Source organism: Typopeltis vanoorti, chromosome 3, assembly GCF_054136105.1.
Source record: "Typopeltis vanoorti isolate ZY-2024b chromosome 3, IOZ_Tvanoo_1.0, whole genome shotgun sequence".
NCBI classification, from domain to species: Eukaryota; Metazoa; Arthropoda; class Arachnida; order Uropygi; family Thelyphonidae; genus Typopeltis; species Typopeltis vanoorti.
The window spans coordinates 131,797,427-131,818,436 of NC_143551.1; the positions used below are offsets into that span (position 1 = coordinate 131,797,427).

General features: G+C 34.1%; 1 protein-coding gene across 1 annotated transcript in view; it reads left to right on the forward strand.

Annotated features, from left to right (window-relative positions):
* Window positions 1-226: 226 nt before the first annotated feature.
* LOC150108570 (sodium channel protein 1 brain-like) overlaps window positions 227-21,010 on the forward strand; it is an 85,708-nt gene continuing 64,924 nt past the window's right edge. Inside the window, exons 1-7 of the mRNA XM_090416012.1 lie at window positions 227-500; window positions 3,620-3,747; window positions 10,722-10,802; window positions 10,895-11,023; window positions 13,424-13,530; window positions 16,505-16,611; window positions 17,352-17,500. Coding sequence (XP_090272138.1) covers window positions 252-500; window positions 3,620-3,747; window positions 10,722-10,802; window positions 10,895-11,023; window positions 13,424-13,530; window positions 16,505-16,611; window positions 17,352-17,500 — 950 coding nt within the window. The 5' untranslated portion in view covers window positions 227-251. The remainder of the gene's footprint in view (window positions 501-3,619; window positions 3,748-10,721; window positions 10,803-10,894; window positions 11,024-13,423; window positions 13,531-16,504; window positions 16,612-17,351; window positions 17,501-21,010) is intronic.

Consider the following 21,010-nt stretch of genomic DNA (forward strand, 5'->3'; position numbering starts at 1 on the left):
TGGGAAAGTAGTTATAGTATTAATGACTCACGTGACTTCCGCCACAAGGAAGAACGGGCGCTTCTCTTACAAATGCACGTGTTCACAAGATTCACTGTCGAGCTCTAAATTTAGTCCTCATCACTTGGCAGCGGTATCATTTAGTTCACGTCGGCAGCTCATCGCGGGGGGTCGTGGTTGTTTACAGACGTCTCTGACCTCGCAGAGAAGCGGTGTGTATGCTACCGAGCATACACCGAAGGTGCGCATCTATGGAGCATAAGGGTAACGTGGAAGATAATGAAGTTGTGCAGCTGCCTTCAGGAGTTCGTCTTCAGCCGTTTACTAAAGAATCCTTAATACAAAGTCAAGACGCTCGCTGGACTCATTCCGTAAAGGATTATGCCTTTTTACGGAAACTTTCACTACCCGAATGTGAGGTTTTGGACTTTGTTTGTGGTGTGGTTCCGGATCGGTTTATTGGCATTCCTTTGGAAGAGCTGGGAATCGGAACAGATAAGGTAAGTGATAGCCACCGGTTAATATTTCTTCACTGGCAGATCAGTGGTGTAAGGGAAAGTGACGTTGGATCTCGATAACCCCCTGTTAAGAAAAGTAATGCATCCAATGCCGAAATGTCGGTACACCAAAACGATCGTGCAATGATTTATCGCCGTTTTAAAGTTGTTCACTAACTTAACTAATTTCCAAATATGTCATTAAAATGAAGAAAATATAATTTTACTCAAATATAATATTAATGAAAATAAGTTGAATTTAATAAAATAAAGAAAAGTGAAAAAAAGATTGTAATTAATACAATTGATTTTGGTCTGCCGTCAGCTATTCCTGACAGGTTTTATACTCTTAGTATAACGCAACATCGAGATGATAATAAGTTTAGCGTACTTCGTCCTTTTGTTATATATATATATATATATATATATATATGTAGAAAAGTTTTTTACCTTGGGTATAGGGGAAAATACTAAGGAAAGTGATCGGAGCTTACTCCACCTTCACCACGAGTTGCCTCAGTATGGCACTACTTGCAAGAGTTGCCCGGTGTGGCACTACTTGAGAGAGTTCTTTCAGTCTTGCACTACGTGCAGGCGCAAACTTGACATACTTGTCTGTTTGCTTACTTGAGAAAAAAAAAGGATTAAAACCTAGCTTATAAAATGGCTTGGTATTTTTATTTTATATATATATATATATATATATTATTTACTTTTTCTACTTACATAAATTACATAAAAATATGTTTCTATGAATGATTAACTGCAAACATTTACATATTCCAATTCAAGGTAATTTGAATATAGACAATTATATCGATTAATTAAGATGAAGAAAATAAGTTGAATTTAATAAAATAAAGAAATCCTTATCTGATTAAAGAATATTGTTAAGAAATTATTACTCATTTTAATACATGGTAAAGTGAGTAAAACCATTAAATAGTATGTGTATCTCCAAAGCTACAAGCTTTTCGGTTGTCCACAGTGTGTTTCTAACTATTCATACAGCGTATTATGTTTTTTTTAATAAAACAAACGTTAATATACTCTTTTATTTTTTTATTTTTTTTAAAGAGTTAGATTATTATGATATCTTTCTTAGACCACACACACACACACACATACACTAATGAAAATCACTGAGGATGCACTTTCAGAAATTTTATGCCTCTTTTAACTAGCGTAGAATGCCATTATTATTTTTTTCTTTAAGGAAATGTAACAGAACAAAGTTTGTTAAATTGTCTCATAACAATTCATTTCTAACTATAAATCTTGATCTGATTTGCCGTGGTTTTTTTTTTGTTTGTTTAAGAAATTACAATTACAATTGCATACTATCTGCCTATCACTTTTTGTTTATTATTAACATATGTTACACATATGCCTTGCGCATTATAATACGCAAATAATTACTTTTATGTTTCAGTGCAGTATACATGCTGACGATGAAACAGAACTCTTAAAAGTTTATTTTTGCAAAATCATACATAGAAATGTGTTGCGTGTTTTCTAAGAGAAGAGGAAATTCATTTAATAATACGATTTAAAGAAAACAAAAAACAGTCCTATTATTAAATGAAAAAAAAAAAAAACGTTACATTCACTACTTAAGAAAATCTTTGTGTGTGTGTTATAGTTAGGGACTTTTTTCTCTTCTTGACTAGCCATTGTGTTGTTAGCAGATTTTTACTAAAATATTAACATTCAGTATATGCAAATTATGTTGCAAAAACTATACGAATCATTTTTTTTTCTCGTGAAATGTTTTACTAGTAATAATACGCGTACTAAATAAAAATAAAGCAAAGAAATGCCCAATAATAATTGTACTCTTGTAAACTGGATTGCTGTAAAGTCTGCTATATTAGTCACTGGTCATCTCGAGATAATAACACATCTGAGATCAGATATTGCCGACGTCATTAAAAGATGGAAACGTGATGGTGATGAAAAGAAATTCAAGGAACAGTCTGGAAAATTTTATAATATGAAAGAAAGGGAATTAATTAGAATTGTGACCAAAACAATTGAGATTATTAAGCGCTCTCGACAATCACTGGAGACCAAATAATTCACTTTAAGCTGAAAAACTCTTATAAAGATTCCTCGCGTACTAGGCAGAATAATTCGAACCAGTACAATTCCAACTAATGGACAAATGTTGCATCATCCTCGCGACTGTGCTTTGTAAGGCCGAAAGAAAATGGAAATTATCCATTCTCCTACATTAGTGGACGCTCTCAACAGAAGTTCAGAGCTTCCATAGCCTTCGGTTGCATGGCTTGTTATGATTGGACAGTAAACCAGTTGGAAGGCTATGATGTGGAGCAGAGAATCAACACACACACACACACACACACACACACACACACACACACACACACACACACACACACACACACACACACACACACACACACACACACACACACACACACACACACACACACACACACACACACACACACACACACACACACACACACACTATGAATTAGATGTATGCTTTTGGGTATGAAAGGTACTAAGTTACTTATCAGTGTGTATCATTCCATCTGTTAAAGTGTGGTTGTGGTGATCTCATGGAATGGGGAATGTTTCTTCCAGTTTAAATCAGAACTCCATGTCTTAGTGCCAGGGTAAACAAAAACTGACCATTATACTTGATTCTTAAGTCCTGTGTTGCCTATTATGTGGCTGTTCTGTGTGAGAGAGAAAAAAAGTTGAATATCGATATGAGCTACTCGATATCATAACTACAAGGGCTTTGATAATACGTTTTAAGAAATTTAAGAAAACGGTAGCAGAGAAGTTTGACGGGAAAGTTTGACAATAAAACATCGAATAAGGATGAAATCGCTATCCAATTTCACTACCAGAACTAGTTGCCATTTTCGGAGGAATGGGTCAAAATAGCAGTGTCAGTTTATCAAAATTTAACGAAAAGTCTAATCAAGCGAGTGACATCTATAATGACTCTCAACAGATGCCGCAAGCGAAGTGACTGTTATGATGTGTTGAAAAAAAAAAATTGTCATTTCATCCTAGAATGAATATTAGTTTATTATATTCTTAATTTATTTGTTTCTTTAATTAATTTATTTCATTTATTACAGACGTTTTGCGTCTTGGCCCGCAGATCCTCCAGTTATTACTTATATAGATTTTCTTCCGAAAAGGCATTTTTCGTCCTCACTCCATGGTCTAAAATTAGAAAAGTTGCTATTAGAGTGTGTAGTCACAGGTGAGTTTAATATTTGTCTGATCATATTTTCAGCGTAGTATCAGATAATTTAAGTTTTTTATCAATGTTTTTTATTCGTTACTAGCAAGTTCTAAAAAAACTTTAGCATGCTGATTGGACCGTATCATTTAATTGAACACGATTTCATCAGCTAATATAAAATTGATCTAGAAACAGACAACCAGAAGTTTAGCTAGTCTCAATTGCTATTCACCGACAAGTAACTTGACTTCTTGATAACCTGATTAGTGCTTATGATAGCGAAGTTAATTCTCTTTGCATTGTCCGTAATTCTTATGGCTGGTTTGCGTGTTTTGTGGGATAAAAAAAAAAAAAAAAAAAAAAAAAACGTTTTCTGGAGGAAAAAACGTTTCTGCCCCGTATGAGACCGGATAACTTGCTTTCAATTGAAAAGTTCTTATAAAGATTCCGTTCTAGACGGAATTCGAACCCAGGTATTTCCAAACCAACAACATTGCCAATAATATTGAGCTCTTGATTTTAATTGCAAATATATAAAAATATAACTCTAGTTTAATCTTGAAATCCGATGTTTCTTTTTCCGTGCTTTCTGGAAAAATCGTTATGGTCCTCACTTCATGGATGGGAGGTGTTAGCTATATACAGTGCCGTAACGAGGGCGTGGAGAAAGAGGCACCCGCTACGGGCGCAACTAGGTTTGGGGCGCAAAACATAAAAGATGTAAAAATAAATAAAAATAAATAAATAGATATAAAAGTCCACTATTTTGTATTGTATTTTAAAATTTTGGCAATACACCGCTTTAGACACACAAATTCTGCAACACACTGCAACTCATTTTGATGGGGTTAATATTAAGTATTTAACATATTGCATTTAGTAAAATTTAACTTGTTGCATTTAAACTTTTCAAAATATTTGTCATTTTTGGGTTATGTGGGCGCAAGCTAGAAAAAACTAGCCACATGCGCTTCATACCCTCGTTACTGTACTGGCTATATATATATGCCAACTGCGTGTCTCTAGGGTTAGTTTTCTATTTGAAAATATGAATTTTCAGAAAGAAATCAAGAAATTAAAAAAAATTAAAAAAACTTTCCCTTTCGTCTAAATCCTAATATGTTTGTAAATAAGAGTGCATAATTCAGCCTTGGTTTAAACACATATCTTGATAGAAAAAAAGTCTTATTTTCTGGTGTTATATTTTGATTTAAGTTATCCCAAAACTTGTTTATCATATATCTTCCATCCCATCTTTGTTTTACTTATTAGGTCTAGTGGTCTGTTAAGACTCCTCATCCCCTTCCCAGGAAACTTGTGTCTTTCATTCCACAAGACAGGCAAAACCAGACAGAACCACACTCCCAATTAACGCGCATACACCTACCTCCCGTCCCTAACACACACACACACACACACACACACACACACACACACACACACACACACACACACACACACACACACACACACACACACACACACACACAGGCTTCATAATCTTGGTTTGGTTCTTCCATTCAGAACGCCCCAATTCAGCCAAGTAATTTAACTTCTAATAAACTAAGTTAATTAATAAACTTAATTAATCAACTCACGAGCAGGATAAAATTGAATTTCATACTGAAAAGAATAACATGTAATAAAGTTTTAAACCGAATAAAGGTTGAGCAGCTCTCAGATATGAACTGTAGACTAAAATACACGAACATCATTCAAGAAAAAATGAAAGAGTTTCAGAACAGGAACCAAACCTTACAGAGTCAGTGGCAAATCCTGAGGAAAACATTCATTGATTCAGCCAGAGGCATGTAGTGTGGTTGTCTGCAATGATAGAGAAATCAGAACTCCATGGTGGACACAGAAAGTTAAAGAGGCAGTGAAGGAAAAGAAGAAAGCATATCAAAAGTTCCTGGCAAATAAGTCGGCTTGTGCTCTTAGAGAATACAGAGACAAATGTAAGGAATCTAAACACTGTGTAAAACTAGCCAAACAAAAGTCATGGGAAGACTTTGGTAAGAACATAGAAAATAAATATCAAGAAGGTGGCAAAATATTCTGGAGGCTGTTGAAAAAAGCTCTCAGAAATGGGGGAAAGAGTACTTTAAAATGAATGAGGGATGATAAAGGTGACCTGAAAACTGGTAAAAAAGATATCCTTGATGTATGAAGTAGTTACTACGAAAAATTGCTAAATGAAACAAACAGTGATGACAGCACAGTAGTAAAAAACACTCAACAGACATGCAATCACTAATACATATCCATAGTTGAAGTAGAAAAAGCCGTCAAAAGCCTAAAATGTGTAAAGGCAGGGGAATAGATGATATTCGACCAGAAATGCTGAAGTATGAAGATATAAAAGTCTTACAGTGGCTGCAGTGCATAGTTCAGAAGCCTAGACAGAGGGACGAACTCCAGATGACTGGAGTAGAGGTCTTATAGTACCCATATATAAAAAGGGGAAATAAAACTGAATGTGAGAATTACAGAGGTATTTCCCTACGGAGTGTTCCTGGTACGATTTATGCAAATATACTTGATGTATGCAAAGAAACGGTTGAGAAGGATTGTGGAAGGGACGCTTGATGAAGAACAAGCTGGATTGAGACCAAATAGAGACCGTCACAATCAAATTTTCACATCACGAAAAATAGTTCAGAAATCGTGGGAATGTAACAAAGATCTGTATTTAAGTTTTGTAGATCTGGAAAAGGCATGTGACAAGGTGCCAAGAGAGAAGCTATTCCCAAAGCTAAAGTTATGTGGTGTTAATGGGGCATTATATCAAGCAATACTTAGTCTTTATTTGAGTTGTAAGTTAGCAGTTAGAATTCAAGGAAGTACAGGAAGGTTGGTTAATGTTAAATCAGGTGTCAGACAAGGATGTACATTATCCCCTCTGTTATTCATTATCTATATGGATCACATTATGAAGGAAAGCAGTATTAAACCTTATATTAAACCTTATATTGGAGATGTTAATGTCAGCTCTTTGCTGTATGCAGATGATGTTATACTTCTAAATAAATCTGCTACAAGTCTGCAAGATTCCTTGACTAAATTGAGTAACTCTTGTAATAGATTTGGTATAAAGGTCAGCAATAACAAGACAAAGTCGATGAAAATAGGCAGAAGCATTAAAAATATCAACTGCATTGTGAATGGAGAACCTTTATAACAAGAAAAATATTTCAGATAATTAGGCATGATTTTTAGTGAAAATGGTAAATTAAATATGGAAATAGACAACAGAATCAACAAAGTTGGTATGGTAGGAAGTCAACTGAATAACTTTTATATGGAATAAGAGAGAAATTAGTCAAAACACTAAATTAGCTGTCTACAAGACAGTATTCAAACCAATTTTAACTTATGGATCTCAGAGCTGGTTCAGAAATAAAACACTTGACCAAAGCCCAGAGACCGCAGATATGAGAATCCTGAGAAAGAATAAAGGAGTGAACAGATGGCATTAGCGGCAATGTTATATTAAAAACGAGGATATTAGGAAAGAACTTAACATTGTTAGCATCCAGGAATGTGTTTGTAGAGCTAATCTTAGGTGGTATGGTTACTTAAATAGAACGAGAGAGGAAAGATTAGCAAAACAAGTGTTCTTTGCCAGGTTGGCAGGAAAAAGATCCAGAGGAAGACCAAGATATATAAGATCTGATAATGTTGAAGTCTTCGCAGGTAACAGATTGATTTGGAGGAAAATTGTCGATAGGAAGTTAGTAATGGTGTAAGTTGTTCGTACAGTACTATCATATCCTGTACACCCCTTGAGGGGTATATATATATATATATATATATATCAGGAATTTGATGATGATGATGAACTTAAATTTGTTTAGGACGATTAATCCGTAATAGGATTAATCATCCTAAAAATTAATTTTACGGATTAATTTTAATACGAATTCTGAATTCGTATTTAAAAGCAGTTTTTTAATGATGCTGCCCTGGTTAGCAAGTTTAACGTACTTTCTAACAAATATACTGCTGATTCAAATTCCACCACGGGCATGGACAGGTGATAGTGGGAGATGAATTTCATTGGCCGGTGCGAGACCACAACCCGGCTTATTGGAAGTCTGAACTAACTTGAAACATGTTTCCTGTTTTGGTCTAGAGCAGTGTTTCCAGACTACGTAAAAAATAAAAGTACAATAAATAAAAGAGTTTTTTTTTTACATCATTAATAATATTTAGTTAACAAATATTTGCACTTTATGTGATCCCATCCTCAAAAATTTCACTCCGCCCGCCGTCTTAACGTATTATATGTTTACAAATTTTCGAGGATGGGATCACATAAAATGCAAATATTTTTTAACTAAATATTACTAACATAACAAATATGAGCCGCTGTAGCTCAGTCAGTATAGACGAAGCCCTTTGGTCGGAAAGACCTGGATTCGATTCCCGTCAGTGACGTGAGGAACATTTATCTGGTCTCTTTCGACGAAAGGTGAGTTAGTCAGTTTCATAGGTAGGTGGGGGGGGGGGGGTATTTCACCCGGAAACTCGGGTTTTTCGTCCCCATAAACACACATGGACTACAGTCAGAAATACTGCCCTTGAGGGATGCAACAAGGAGTGGCGACCTGGTTGTATTAATTAGCTGTAAGCCTCCTCGGTAGGGGGAGGACTCAACCCGTCCTAGGATAAGAATGGACGAGAAGATATGATGATTATAACAAATAGTGTTTATCTACTAAGGTTTTGTGCGCATTTGCTTGTATTCTATTCTAATCAGTAGATGCGAAAAGAGTACTTTTCAACGAAGAGCTCCCGGTGTTTTTATTATAGTAGCCAAAATCTCAGTAGCGAATTGTAAAGAAGATTTACGCGTATCTGTTATCATGCTAATCCATCTGATGAGAAATGTAATCCTTGGTATAATCAATTGAGGAAATAAATAGCTCTTTTAAAAACTTATGACAACAGGCTGCTCAAGACCCTCGCAAAGAAACAATTAAGATTGTTCTAGAGTAATTTTGTCACAATTCAAAGCGATCAACTACCGTTTCAGATAGCCATGATGTTAGAAATCACATCCGAAACAGACCTTCAACAGCCAAATGAAGAAGAGTTGGTGCTTGCATACATCTTGCAAACCAGTACAACTATGGTGGCACTCAAGTCGTCCAAGGTTCACGAAATATATACAATTATAACTCAACAGACACAGCAGATATCTCCATCAGAGAGCCCTTTATCATCTCAGCAAAGCGTTCTTCAAATGGGATCTATCCCGCCAGAGTAGAGTCACTAAACCAGATACAAACATACAATGGCGAATGTAACACAATTCCCTTCCCATTCCCTACTAAACTATACAAAATTGATCCATTAGTCTTGATAAACTGCAGTCCGAACCTGTGGTCATTTGCATCCTGAAGAAGAATACCTCAACTTTATACATGAGCAGCCAAGAAAGCATCCAATATGCAACTCTCTTCATCACTGCGAAAGAAGTGATATACGACTCTTACCTTCAGTACACAAAAACAGATAGCACAACACCTTCACCAAGAGTGGCAGCTGACCGCTTGCTTACAATCTTCAAGCAACAGGTGAGAAGCCGTATACTGCACGAACATCATCATTCGAAGGAGGACAGTAGACCTATCCTATCAACACTGGAATCAAGGAATCAACTCCGGATCGAGTAGGGGAAACACTATTTTCATCAACTTTTCAACCTAGCAACAACATCATATCCTATATATTCTTTTCCTTCTCCCTCCTTGGGGAAGGAAATGAATAACGTTCTGGAATCATGTGAACAGTGATCCAAAATTGACTTTCCTGTTTTACTGAACCTCGTGAATGTAATATTTTAACAATCAATATGTAAACTGCCGAGTGCAGTGAAACCATCTTCATTAATTCCGAGTGATCTTTTGTACATAAGAATGTTATCATTCAATAAATAATCTCTCTCTCTCTCTCCTCAAACTGCCATTCACAATATTTGTGACTGTTTTTTTTTTAAATGAATCTACCCACGAAGGGTTATAAACCTATAGTACATTCAGTAATGTACTGAATAGTACATTACGTAAACTTACATCACTCTCTAGAGACAAGGAACTTCAGGCCTCCATTAAGCAAGGTGATAGTCTCACACTGAGCAATGAAATTCACCTACTACCATAAGACATTCGTAAACATCCATCGCAGTAGGGTTCAAACCGACAGCTTGTTGGTTGAAGAACAGAGACGCTGTGTGTTTTCCCGACCAAGCTGGCTAAAATGATACTATTGAACACTAAAGAAGATAAAAAGAAATAAATAAAAAAAATTAGAAAAAATCACAATACGATAAAGTGTGTGTAGATCAAATTTCTTTTTTTTTTCTCTCTCTCTCTCTCTTTCTATGAGGCCCATTAATTAAAAGGAGATATTAGATATAACGAGAAAAAGTCATAATTGTTTTCGCAAATTTAATGCGTCTTGCTTGGTGTCGTTAATAAAATATGAACATTAAAAAGAGAATAAAACAGCCGAATTTGATGGAATAACTTTATTTTAAAATCAAGTAAACTACAGAAATTAAATACATAAAAACAATATTCTTCTCATCGTCATTTCAGTTTTTAATGTTCAAAAAAAAAAAATAATAATAAAATAATTAAAAAAATGGAAGTTTTAGTTGAAACCGCTATAATCGTGTCTACGGGCTTTTAATAATTCTAGAGAAAAGGTGAATAGAAAATGTATTACATCTATAAATCGTATTTTTTTAATTGTAATTTTGAGGTTTTGGAATTATTTTGAGATATAAGATCCTTTTTTTTTTTTGGAATATTTCGTTCTCTTCTCTTCTCCTTTTTTTTCGCGTACTTCATTTCGCATTTTTCATTTTCTTAATAATTCTGTGTTTTCATATGCGTATGAAGAACAACACTTTACTGACCTTGTAACTAACTGCTTTAATTGTGTTATTTCTGTATGTTTTAATCTATTATTTCTGTTAATAGGTTCTGCCATTATTTCGTGATGACCACAATACTTCTGAATTGTGTATTTTTAGCACTCACAAGCCCTATTGAGGAAACTGAGTAAGTGTTACTCATAAGTTAGTTTGCATGTATGAAAATATAGAAAAATAATTCTATGAATGATGCTCTTCTGAAGCTATTGTTTATTACAGATTTGTGTTTCTCTCCATCTATACCACTGAAATGGTTATTAAGTCTATAGCGAAGGGATTTATTCTAAATAAATATGCCTATCTCAGGAATCCATGGAACTGGCTGGACTGTATTGTGGTTGTATTAGGGTAAGTGCTGTATCCCTTAGTTTTATATCCTTGTGAACTGTTTTGTAAATTTGTGACCTTTTGAATAATTGATTATAATATAACTATTAATAATGAGGTCTTTATGTGTCTTCTGGTGATCTGCTTCCCGAGTATACTTAGGACCACGTTGCTTTACTTTTTGATTAGGCAGACTGGAGATCATCTCAGATTTTATACAACGCAGCAGCCGGTATATGCGGGAGTAATTCAAAAGTTTTGGCAATTTATATTTTATTTTTTGTTTGTGTCATAATAAATATTTGTTCTGTGTTCCAAATTAGAGCTTGTTCCTCCGACAAAAATATCCTTTGAATTACTTGTGTTTAATGCTCAAAATTACGTATTTGTTTGATTGTTTAGAATTATTATTCAAAATCATCTAATTCTAAACTTTTATCTTTTGCAAATTCAAACTTAGGCATACTGCAAGCCAAGAATTTCGGAGCATCTGAAAAATCAGATGCAGTATGCTTTGAAGAATAGCTGATTTCACTGGTTCAAAAAAAGTTCAAATCTGGCGACATCATTCTGGAGGATCTACCGACCGATCTCGTTACGTCAAACTTGTTACGTCAAGGGAAATTATGCAATATCTTCTTTACTAACTTCGAGTTAAAAGGAGTGGTTGGAATATTTTGTACTTACGTTAACCATGAAAATCGCATTAGAAAGGTTGCAATTTCCATTAATCGACATTTATTGAGGTCTCGTCAGTGGGAGCCAGACCTGAAAATGCTAAGGTTGAAGTTGCACTATGTGCAGGCGCAAACTTGACTTACTTGTCTGTTTGCTTACTTGGGAAATAGGATCAAGAACCAAGTTTATATAAAATTACTTGGTATCTTGAATACATAATATAGTGATGTTGAAGACGTGAGTTGCATATTTTAATCAAAGTTATTGTGCTGTCCCCATTTAATAATGTAGTGGGGAAAAAAAAGGGTTCACAAAACCGTGATGACCCAAAATCAAAAATTTAAAAGGAGGGCTTACCTTCTGAAGCTGGAAGTTACTGAATGGCATGCTTACTTTTGTGTTTTTCTAGTATGCAAACGAGTTGACCCCAACTTATATAATATAAATAAGTGGAAATTTGATAAACTGTGTAGAAAGGAATGGGAGGGGAAATGAAAATTGAACAAACCAAATAACTAGATAGTTATATAAAATTACTAATATGAATTGAAAAACCGGAAGTGGAATATCTTGTAAAATGATGAAGAAGCCATGAATGAAGGAATGGTATATCATAATTATGGGGTGATTTTAAAATGAGCGAATTACCATATTTGTATCACATACGGTGGCATCAAGCCCATAAAACCACTTGGAGCAATCGAATCAGTGAATTAAGTTGTTCCAAAATTTAGAATATTTACTTATTTCATTCATTTTTTTATTTTTGTAGGGAAGTGAAATTCATTCGGTTAAATGCACAAGAAAGTCCAAAATGTACGTTATTAACTTTATGCACATAATGTTTTTTTTTTTTAATTTATATTTTCTTCCTCTTTAGCCACTTTCTTAAGTGAATGCACTTTCTTTCCCAATTTCTCAAGTCATTTTGGAGCACTTGATTCGGTATTTCCATGGATGCTTTTCATTCTGCATATGAATAATTTTATGAAGACTGCAAATGCTCTCAAGTTTGGTTAATTTGATGAATCCGAGAATCCTCTTGTATTTAATTTGATTTTTGTCGTACACGAAGTCTATTGTTGTTGAAATGTATTTTTATATGAAAAAAAAATATCGTACAAGTAGTCTCATTACCATTAACACGACTATTATATTTTAACAATGATTTGCATTATTTATTCACAAAGGTACAAAAAAAATTGTGTCCATTTCTCCCCACCAAGAAGTGGTGAGAAAAAAATTATTCTTAAGATAGTCTGAAGTGTAACAATTTAAAGTTAGTTTTGAAAACTGTACCGTGTTCAGTTATTTGTCTCTAATCCTTATTTATAGCCTCTATCTGCATCCAGTAACCATGGCATTAATGCATTGAAATTCTGCAAGTAATTTAATACTCTTATAAGATATTTCGAAAGTATCATTCCCCTAATAATATCATTGTATAATGCAGTTCTAAATGTGCTATTAATGCATGTTATCTGTTGATTGGATATTAATCATAATGTAAACTAAATCATGTAGTAATCATATATCCCCTCAAGGAGTGTCCATATGTATATATCAGGAAATTCATTATGATGATGTTATTATTATGTAAAAATTTATATAGCAAATTATATTATTACAGCAATTAAATTGTCATAATATTGTCACTTTTATTACATATAATACAATTAGCTACGTTTCCATCAATATTTTGAAATTTTATTATGACTCTATATTTCTAACCTGATTTCATAGGTACGTCACTTTAGGACTTCAGGCTGTTGGAGTAGCAATTGGCAGTTTGGCTGGGCTTAGAACTTTTAGGGTTCTCAGAGCTTTAAAGACCGTCTCCATAACTCCAGGTAAAAGTTTTTTTCCTAACTGTTATCTATGATGAATGTAAGTTTAAATAATTTAAGTTTTTTTTTTCTTTTATTGATTTCGGAATGAGAGGAGGGCCTTGTGTTTACTTGCAAAAACCGAGGAATTCCAATACTTCGCTTCTTGAGCACCTTCGATGCTATAAAAATGTACGGATTATTATTAGTCGATAGACACATGGAAGAATCAACTGTTTCCTCCGCTGAAATTTGATGAAGAAAATAAAATGTAATGAAATCAAATGAACTTTATCTCTAAGAAACACATGTTTAGATTATTACTGTTTTGATTTATGGTTGTTACTACTTGATGTTTATAATTAATAACGCTAATGATATTGGAAATATCTGTTGAAAGTCAACGGACTTGATAATACAAGGATTTAATTAAATACTTAATGAAATTTAAATGAATAGTCGCTACTACTACTGGGTAATAATTTGGAAGAACTAAGCTATATATAGTATGACAAGCTGGTAAGTATTTATTAGTCCTTTAAGATATATTTCTCAATTTCAGTTGGGCTTCCTCCGAACCCTAGTTGATCCCACAGAAACTTCATTCCTAACATTTTGAGATTTCCTGGAATTGTAATTACATCTTTCATGTAGGTGACTGGTTCTTCTTTTAACCAGAGGAAACCCCTGAATTACAAATTCCTTGAGTGATCTATGCAAGGCCGTCGCACCCATTAAGCAACTAAGGCGATGCCTAGGGACCAAATTTGGTGATCTATAAAAACTGAAAAATCCTCAAGTATATCCAATCATTAAAAAGTAATGATTGGATATACTTTCATTTATTATTTTATTACGCACTTTAAATATTTAAATTATTTTAATAAAGCAACTAAAACAATCAGTATGATATAAATTCTCGTAAAATGATAGAGAGCCGTTTATGAATGTGTGTGCGTGTGCGTGTATGTGTGTGTGTGGGGGGGGGACTTGTGATAAGGTTTTCTCTATCTTCCGGCGCTTATAATCACTACTTGATTTTAATAGCTATTACACATCAAGCGAAGTTGATATTCATACAAGAAGCATTTTGACTAATTAGCAGAAATTTTATAATCTCATGTCATCTTATCGTGTTACAGCCATATTTACATAAACCCAATTAATGCTCTGATAGGAAAGTTAACCAGCTGCATGTATTCTGCGTCCAGTTGGTTTATTCTTGCGATGGAAAAACACCAGTTTCTCGGGAGAGGAAGCACTGTTACCGCTCCACTAATTCGCCATCATTAGAAAAGTCCTATTAAGGTTTCTTTATAAGACTTTTATTCTTATATTTCATGCAGGACTTTCTAGTCCTACATGGAATTCAAACTCAAATCTTTCCTTCCCAATGGCATTGTCGTTACCAACACTGAACTACGGAGATTCTGTTAATCCAATTATTATATAGTAACAAATCTCAGGCAACTGCTTAATTTCATAAAAACTTCTACTTCACACACGCGTGCGACGCTGGAAAGAAATCAAGAAATTTATAAAATTGCAATTTTATCTGTGTAGCCCTATTAAAATGCCATTTGCTTCCATAGCACTAATCGCCAGAAGAAATACGTTATCATTTGGATTCCAATCACTGACAAAAGAGGTTTCTATGCTTTATTTTTTCAACTGGTTCCCGAGTTAGTCGATCGTTGACATAAACGAGTAGAGATTTTTCTTCTGCAACTCAAGAAAATTATCCGTAGGACTCACACTAATTCAGACAATAATATTTCTGGTTTATGACCATGGGATTATGACAGCTGTCTACCGTACTTTCTCTTCTGATATCCATGAAATCATTGATAGGCTTTTGGTTAGCTATCAGTGACAGTTAGGGGTAAGAGTGGAGAGTGGCTGCTACCAAAGTTAGCTAAAAGATCCTCATTTACTATCTTTGGGAGATGAAAGGATAATTTTCCTAGTCATTAGCCATAATAATTGTATTAATAATATTCGCTCTATCTTTAGCCTCAATCATAGCTTCGATACTCTTTATGTTCCCACAGTTCCCACACATGCTTTATTTTTTCAACTGGTTCCCGAGTTAGTCGATCGTTGACATAAACGAGTAGAGATTTTTCTTCTGCAACTCAAGAAAATTATCCGTAGGACTCACACTAATTCAGACAATAATATTTCTGGTTTATGACCATGGGATTATGACAGCTGTCTACCGTACTTTCTCTTCTGATATCCATGAAATCATTGATAGGCTTTTGGTTAGCTATCAGTGACAGTTAGGGGTAAGAGTGGAGAGTGGCTGCTACCAAAGTTAGCTAAAAGATCCTCATTTACTATCTTTGGGAGATGAAAGGATAATTTTCCTAGTCATTAGCCATAATAATTGTATTAATAATATTCGCTCTATCTTTAGCCTCAATCATAGCTTCGATACTCTTTATGTTCCCACAGTTCTGCCGCGACTCGCTTCAACTAATTCCAACTGATGTTCAAAAGTCAGTGACAGTCACAGATACTAAATTTATTGGCCTCAAACTAGATGTCTGCGCGAAGCATAATTCAATATTGGAATATATTCAGAGAGAGAGAGCCATTCTCATCAGATGTAGCGGTCATATACCGTTACATTTAATGAGGACTGGTGTCACACCTTCAATTACTCTGCAGGTGTCTGGTAGCAAGTATTCCATTACTTTAATCGTATTTAGCACCGTTTATTGTTATGTTACGATTCTGTGCTGCGACTTTAGTTTAAAGTTTCATGCTGCGCTATTCTTCGACTGGTTTTTGGAACGTCTGTGATTCTAATGCCAAAATTAGAATAGGCAACTTTGGTATAATGGCTTTATGACCTTATCCTCGTGATTGTAAGCCGCAGTTAGGAAGATCACATATTATGAAAAAATAAACAGTAATTTTTAAATAAATAAATACATATGTTTGGTTTATTTAAAATATGAAAATAAACATATACTTCGCATGACTCTTGCAGGTCTGAAAACCATTGTGAACGCAATGCTACACTCCATCAGAATGCTGGCAGAAGTTATGGCTCTTACTCTTTTCTGTCTCATGGTATTTGCCCTTCTTGCTCTCCAAGTAAGTTCCATTCCAGTTATAAATATCATATATATTGACATAATATAGCAAACATCATTAAAATGTGTGTGGTAGCAAGGCATACTCGAGAGTATTTTACAAATTGCTCTTAAGCTACTTATAGAGTGACTCAGAGTCACTTTAATATTTTAAGCGATGATCTTATGAATATACATACAATGGAAAGGGTTATTTCAATGCTCGTTTAAACTGAAATATTGCCTTAACTCCTTGGAAGATAAGGTATTTATTGATAATGATAATTCAGGAATTTTATGTCTGACATGACGATTTCTAACTTCATATGCACAAAAATATTTTGATTTCTTAAATTTCTGCAAAACGAAATTATTGAGCCTACTGGTTTTATATGCAAACCAGATAAATATATTACTTTATACTACAGTATGGCTAACTTTTTACTTCATGACGTTTATCATCATACACGGGAGATATTTTCAGAATAAATCATTTTTCTCCTCAGTTCCTCTTCCATAAGAAAGGGCCTAGTCTAGAAAATGTTTGGATATGTCTAAGCTATATATCTATATAAATATATAGCTATATATTTATTTTTGGAACTGATGGGAAAACCGCCATCAAATACATGAAAATATTAACCAAAACGTTATTCGTTATGTATCTATATTTGATATTTGTTACTAATGACATATTTACAAAAGAAAAGCTCAACTAAAACTACAGTGTACACTTTTAATATATTTTTAAATATTCTATAGTTATATATGGGCCTGCTAAAGCAGAAGTGCGTCGTTGATATGTCTTTCACCAATATTACAGAAGAATTAAGGTTTGTAAACAACTCATCTTCGTGGCTAATTGATATGGATGGACAACCAGCAGTATGTGGAAATCGTACTGGAAGCAGGTAACTATGCCGACAGAGCTTGCTTAAATTTACTTTCTCTCTCTCTCTCGCTCTCGTTATTGAAGAATAACGTTAAATGAGATATCTGAAGCTTCGATTCGGAGCTGCAAATATGAAATTAATTTTGACAGTTGTAAAGCAATATTTGTTCCTAAAAACAATTGAATTATATTTTACTTCTCTATATGAATTACATAATATGAATTATAGTGTGTGTGTGTGTGTGTGTGTGTGTGTGTGTGTGTGTGTGTGTGTGTGTGTGTGTTCTTATTCAATTTTTTTATCATTAGCCTTGAAAATGTCTCAGATGAAAATATCGATTTTTTTTTATCTGTTGTGCTGTAATAATCCATTAGAATTCTTCGTTAGCACCATCTCGCTCAATTCCAAGATGGTGGCAATTGTTTTAATTTCATGGATACCAATGACTGTAGACTTAGGAGTGGATATGGCTACCTACCCATTTTTAAAAGTTACGGCTAAAAGATGTCTACCTTCTGTTTGAGAGGCGACAAGACAGATTGATTGATTGATTTAGTTTTTATTCAGGCCATTTATATGAAAAACTCATCGTTTAAAATATTTTTGAAATCTTTACATCGAATGTTACTATTTCATTCTGAAGTTATTACACGAAAACACACACACATATATTTTTATTTATTTATTTATTTTTCATAACTGATCAGTCACCCACGGAAATGCTCACTTAGATGTTATAACATTCTTAGAGAAATGTCGCACGGAGATGTCCCTTTATGCTGGTACTGCATCTTTACTTGTTTTTGCAGAGAAACATTCTCAAAGAGGACCAGCAACCCATTTTGCAAAAATATAGCTGAAATGTCACCTGTCAGACGTAAGATGTATGATCAATCTGCTGCTCATACCATACCACACGTTTACATTTTAACGATCTTGGAAATTTAGATTCTGATGTTCTTGCAAATTTCATAAGTCTACAAAGAAGAGTTTCTGATGGTGTTAATACCATCGCAAATAAAAATATCTGATGTCAACTACCGGTACTCAGAAAAAATCCTCTTTCTTCCAATTGTCCACGAGCATTACTGAGCATATTGTTGTCTGAGATATACTTTCTAATGACAAAAGTTAGGTTGACATTACGACATGCATATCTGCTTTTTCTTTCTTATTTTTTTTTTAATATGAATGGCATGTTCACGATTACTTTTAATAATGGGTTATGACAATTTTAATGAAAGATATTTAATGTTAACGTTGGCTTAGACCAGGGGTGTCAACCTGGCGGGCCGCGGGCTGCGTGCGGCCCCCAAAGTAATTTCGTGCGGCCCCTGACGCCCCAAGGAAAGATTTAAAAAAAAGGATGGTTGCTTTTTATAATAAAACAGAAATACCGTATTTACTCGAATATAACTCGCCCTCGCATATGACTCACACCCCTGTACCCCGATTTTACTTTAGGAAAAAAGAAATTAAAAAGTTTGCATGTACTGTACATCGCACACGAAAATAAAGTTTAACATTTTCACTTCGGGACGATAACTCGCTCCCCGCGGTAATAAAAAACACGCCTTCCCCAACTGCCATTATACTGCAGATGCAAGAAAAACGAGTAGTTTTATTGCACCACTGAATAAATTACAGAAACATTTGCTATCCGTGTAATATATTTCTCAACATGTGTAATATATTTCTTTAGTGCGATTAGAGACAACTGGTATAAAAACGGCACTAACTAAGGAGTCACATCCCCCCCTACACACACACATTAACCATGCTGTTTAGACTTAAGCAAAACCATATTTCACCGGCAAACACAGTATCTAAAATATATTGTTTTAATTAGATGTGTGTGAGTGCCCCACTAACTCAAACACAAAACTGCAATAAAATCCGTAAACGTGTTAAAACTAAGACATATAGAGTGGATGTTGTTATGACAGTTTCAGATAATATGGAATTTGGATGAAGAGAATCAGCGTTTCAGCTCAAAAATGTCGGCTTTACTTTGTGTTTTGGTAACGCGATCTTTTGTGAATACCGCACCAATCACATCTTCATAGCTGTTCTATCTCTATTCGCCTACCATTGCTGTCTATTTTACGTTCTGCTTTCACTTCTCAGACATTCGTGAAGGGTGTTCAGTACGTATCTGAAATCTTGTAAATTACTTGTTTACTTGGAATAATGGGAAAGAAGATGACAATGCACACAAGGAAACCGCAGTCGATGCCGGAAGTAGTTATAATGAAGGGGAGATTCTTGGTAAGTCATCCACATTTTCAGTTTTTTTTTCTGAAAACTTTCTAGAAAAGATAAAAGAAGAATTTGATAGGCGATTTAAAGATTTTAAGGAGCAAGAAGAAGTTTTTTCGCTTTTTACAGATCCTTTTTCCTTTAATTTCGAAAAAGCTCCTATTTGTATTCAAATGGAACTTATTGATTTCCAAAATGATTCCTTTCTAAAAGCGAAATACCACGAAGTTGTGTACCAAAAATATACAGTTATTTAGGTCAAAAATATCCGGAAATAAAAAAGTTTGCAGCAAATATTCTATGTTATTTTGGAAGCACCTATTTATGTGAACAATTATTCTCATGTATGAAAGGCAACAAAACAGCCCACAGATCAAGATTAACCGACGTCCACCTTTCTGCTATAATGAAGGCTGTATGCTCACAATCTTTGAGTCCAAATTTTGGCAGGCTGGTTAATAATAAACGTTGTCAAGTGTCGGGAAAAAAATAAAATACTGAAATTAAATTACTATAATTATATGTTAAAGATGCCAAGCTATTTTAAACTTGGTTTTACTCCATTTCCCAAGTAAGCAAACAGACAGATAAGTCAAGTTTGCGCCTGCAGGTATTGCGAGTCTAGCTGACCCTCAAAGTATTGCAAGTCTAGCTGATCCTCAAAGTAGTGCAAGTCAAGGCAACACATGGTAAAAGTAGAATAAGCTCTGATCACTATTCTTAATATTTACCCTTAATGCACAGTCCATCTCCTTGAAGAGATGTATGATGCTAAGGCCCGAAAATAGTATTTTTCCCCAAAATATTTTCAGTAACATTTAAAAATTTCCCCAAAACAAGACTCTCCCCCCCCAAAAAAAAAAAAAAATATAGAAGTATTTCATTTCAACACAAACACAAAAAATTTCAAACTGACAGGAGGCTCTATAAATTTTTGTGCTGGTTATTAATGAGAGTTTATACTTTTTTTAGAATGTATAAATATATAAATATTTGATTTATTCAAATAAAATTCAATTTCGGTTTAATTTGAATTAAGTGCTATCTATTGTAAATATTAATATAATAAAAATATCATTTATATTATTATTTTTTTTGAGTTGTCATAATCATTATATTATTATTTTATGTCTTGTAATGACTTAGAATAAATAAAATTTTTGTTATTAATTTTCCAATTTATTTATACTCATTCTTTCACTGCCCTTCGATTCTAATTAGTGTAGGTTTTTGGAAAATTTTTTGCGGCCCACTTGAAATACACTTTTA